General features: G+C 51.9%; 1 protein-coding gene across 1 annotated transcript; it reads right to left on the reverse strand.

The window, feature by feature from the left end:
- Positions 1-1,154: 1,154 nt before the first annotated feature.
- KCNA10 (potassium voltage-gated channel subfamily A member 10) lies at positions 1,155-2,690 on the reverse strand. Its single transcript, XM_006749502.2, has one exon. It carries the CDS (start codon positions 2,688-2,690, stop codon positions 1,155-1,157), a length of 1,536 nt encoding a protein of 511 aa, XP_006749565.1.
- Between the last annotated feature and the right edge of the window lie 267 nt (positions 2,691-2,957).

The following is a 2,957-nucleotide window of genomic DNA, read 5'->3' on the forward strand; positions in this document are numbered from 1 at the left end:
TGAGGAGCAAGGGGCCAGGCAGGCTCTGTCTTCCCAGGATGCATGGAGATGCTGGAGTCCCCAGGAAAGAGTGTTCCTGCCCAGAGGTTTGCTGCCTGGATCCTCTGAAAGACAGAGCCCTTGCATCCTTCTCCCTCTAATTCCAGAGCATCCACAAGCAGAGAGAGCACTAGACCAGTAGGTAGGTGTGGGTTCCAGCACTGACTGTGTCACTGTTTCTGGGTAAGTCGCTGTCCTTGGGTTTGTTCATCTACAGTGTAAGAATAATAACCAAATCTGTTCTACTGGTTATTTTGAGATGTGGTGAGATACTGTTGGTGAAAGTGCTTTGGAAAATTTATGCAACGTGACACAAGTGTAAGATATTATTATTAAACAACCTGCAGCTCCTACTCATTGCTCACAACGTTCCCCAGCCTTTTAATATGCCTCCTCTTGGGAAGACCAAAGCCAGTGCTTCTTCATCTTTAATGTGGAAATGAATCACTTAGGATCTTGTTAAAATGAGAATTCTGATTCAGTAGGTCTGTGGTGGGCTCAGATTCTGCATTTCCTTGCTCCCAGGTAATGCCGGTATTGCTGATCTTGGGGACCACAGGCAAGCAGCAAGGACCAGAAGCACTCCTCACAGGAAAGGAGAATGAAATCTTGATCTGACCATTGGTTGAGAGAAAACAGCTTAGAAAAAGCAGCAGAAGGGGCGCCTGGGTGGCTCAGTCGTTAAGCGTCTGCCTTCGGCTCAGGTCATGATCCCAGGGTCCTGGGATCGAGCCCCGCATCGGGCTCCTTGCTCTGCGGGGAGCCTGCTTCTCCCTTTCCCACTCCCCCTGCTTGTATTCCCTCTCTCGCTGTGTCTCGCTGTCAAATAAATAAATAAAATCTTTAAAAAAAAAAAGAAAAAGAAAAAGCAGCAGAAGTATGGGTTTATTCAAACAGCTTGCAGTCCAAGATGGCCTGCTATTCACAAAGGATAAACTCCACTCTGGAAAAACAGAGAGCAAGAGGCAGGGAGGGGAGGGGGAGAGAGAAGCTGTGGGCGTGGGGACAGAGACAGAGAGAGAGAAGGGGAGAGACAGAGAGACACACAGAGAAAAGCAGAGAGAGACAAAGAAACACAGACAGGGAGACTCAGGGAGCAAGTAGCCCTGGACAGGTCACTTCCTGGACCTCTCTGTGGAGCAGGCACCGTTGGTCTTACTAAGAGAGTCTGTGCTGCCCATTTTTGAGCCAACACTGTTAAGGATTTTGTCAATTTCACCTGGGATGTTTTGCTTCTCCTCATTCTCAGTCTCCCGATGGTAGAAGTAGTTAAAGTTGGAGACGATGACAGGCACAGGGAGGGCAATGGTAAGGACCCCTGCAATGGCGCACAGAGTGCCCACAATCTTCCCCCCGGGGGTGGTTGGGCACATGTCACCATAGCCCACAGTTGTCATGGTGACTACTGCCCACCAGAAGCCATCAGGAATGCTAGAGAATTGGGACTCTGGCTCATCCACCTCGGCAAAGTAGATGGCACTAGAAAAGAGGATGACCCCAATGAAGAGGAAGAAGATAAGCAGCCCCAGCTCCCGCATGGAAGCCTTCAGCGTCTGGCCCAGGATCTGCAGCCCCTTGGAGTGCCGGGAGAGCTTGAAGATGCGGAAGACCCGCACCAGCCGGATGACCCTCAGGATGGCCAGGGACATGTTCTGTTGGGTGCTGGGCTCTCTCTCCTGGACCAGCTCCGTGATGAGGGTTGCAAAGTAGGGGATGATGGAGATGATATCGATGATGTTCATGACGTTCCTGAAGAAGTCGGTCTTGCTGGGGCAGACCACAAACCGGAGCACCAGTTCGAAGGTGAACCACATGATGCAGGTGGACTCGACCATGAAGAAAGGGTCAGTGAACATGGTGTGGGAGAGGACTGACTGACTTGTGTTGAGGCTGGGGTCTCTCACCACCTTTAGCTCCCTCTCCTCCCGGAACTCCGGTAGTGTTTCCAGGCAGAAGATGGTGATAGAGATGACCACAACCAGCACAGAGACCACGGCCACGCCCCGGGCGGCACTGGAGCTCTCTGGGTACTCGAAGAGCAGCCAGAACTGCCGGTGGAAGTCATTGGTGGGGAGCAGCGTTTCAGGGTCTTTGATGAAGGCTTCATCCTCCCAGAACTGGTCCATGGCCTCGATCCCCAGTTCATAGAAGGAGATTTCATCAGCAAAGACGTCGATGGGGACGTTGGCAGGGCGCCGGATTTTCCCACCTGATTGGTAATAATACAGGATTCCATCAAAACTGGGCCGGTTCCTGTCAAAAAAATACTCATTTCTCATGGAATCGAAGAACTGCACCCTTTTCTCCCGGTCTCCCAGGAGGGTCTCAGGGAACTGATTGAGGGTTCTGAGCTGGGTCTCAAATCTCAGCCCAGCAATGTTGATGATCACCCGCTGGTTTCCTTCATTCAGGACCACTGGTTCAGGCCCAGGGGAATCGACATAGTCTCCTGGGAGCTTGGAGAAGGCCGTCTCATGGTTGGTGCTGTCACCGATGAGGATCTTCCAGTTGGAGAAGGGGCTGCTCCCAGGCCGGCCTTTTGGGTTGGTTGGGTCAAAGTCTGTGGCATAGCCTGGCTCTTCCTGGGTTTCATCTGAGTTATCGAAATTGACCAGAGCAACCTCCATTTCTTTCCAGCCACACACATCCATCCTAAGGGAGTCAGGAAAGCAGCATGAAGACCCTCAGTCTTCCTGGCCTGCAGCGAACTGTGGAGAGGAGGAAGGTCATCATGCAGGAGCCAGGATGGGCTACAGTGGGCTGTGGATCATTGAGGTGAGATATACCAACGGGTTAAAAAATGACTTACTTTTAGCTGGGGAAGGAACCTCGTGGCTGCTTGGGCACCATTCTTCCCTCGAAAGCCACCTGCACCCCCTGAGCTTGCCTCCACTAATCACTAGAGGAGATCGCAAAGA

Source organism: Leptonychotes weddellii, chromosome 4 (genome assembly GCF_054177405.1).
Source record: "Leptonychotes weddellii isolate Sample4059 chromosome 4, ASM5417740v2, whole genome shotgun sequence".
NCBI classification, from domain to species: domain Eukaryota; kingdom Metazoa; phylum Chordata; class Mammalia; order Carnivora; family Phocidae; genus Leptonychotes; species Leptonychotes weddellii.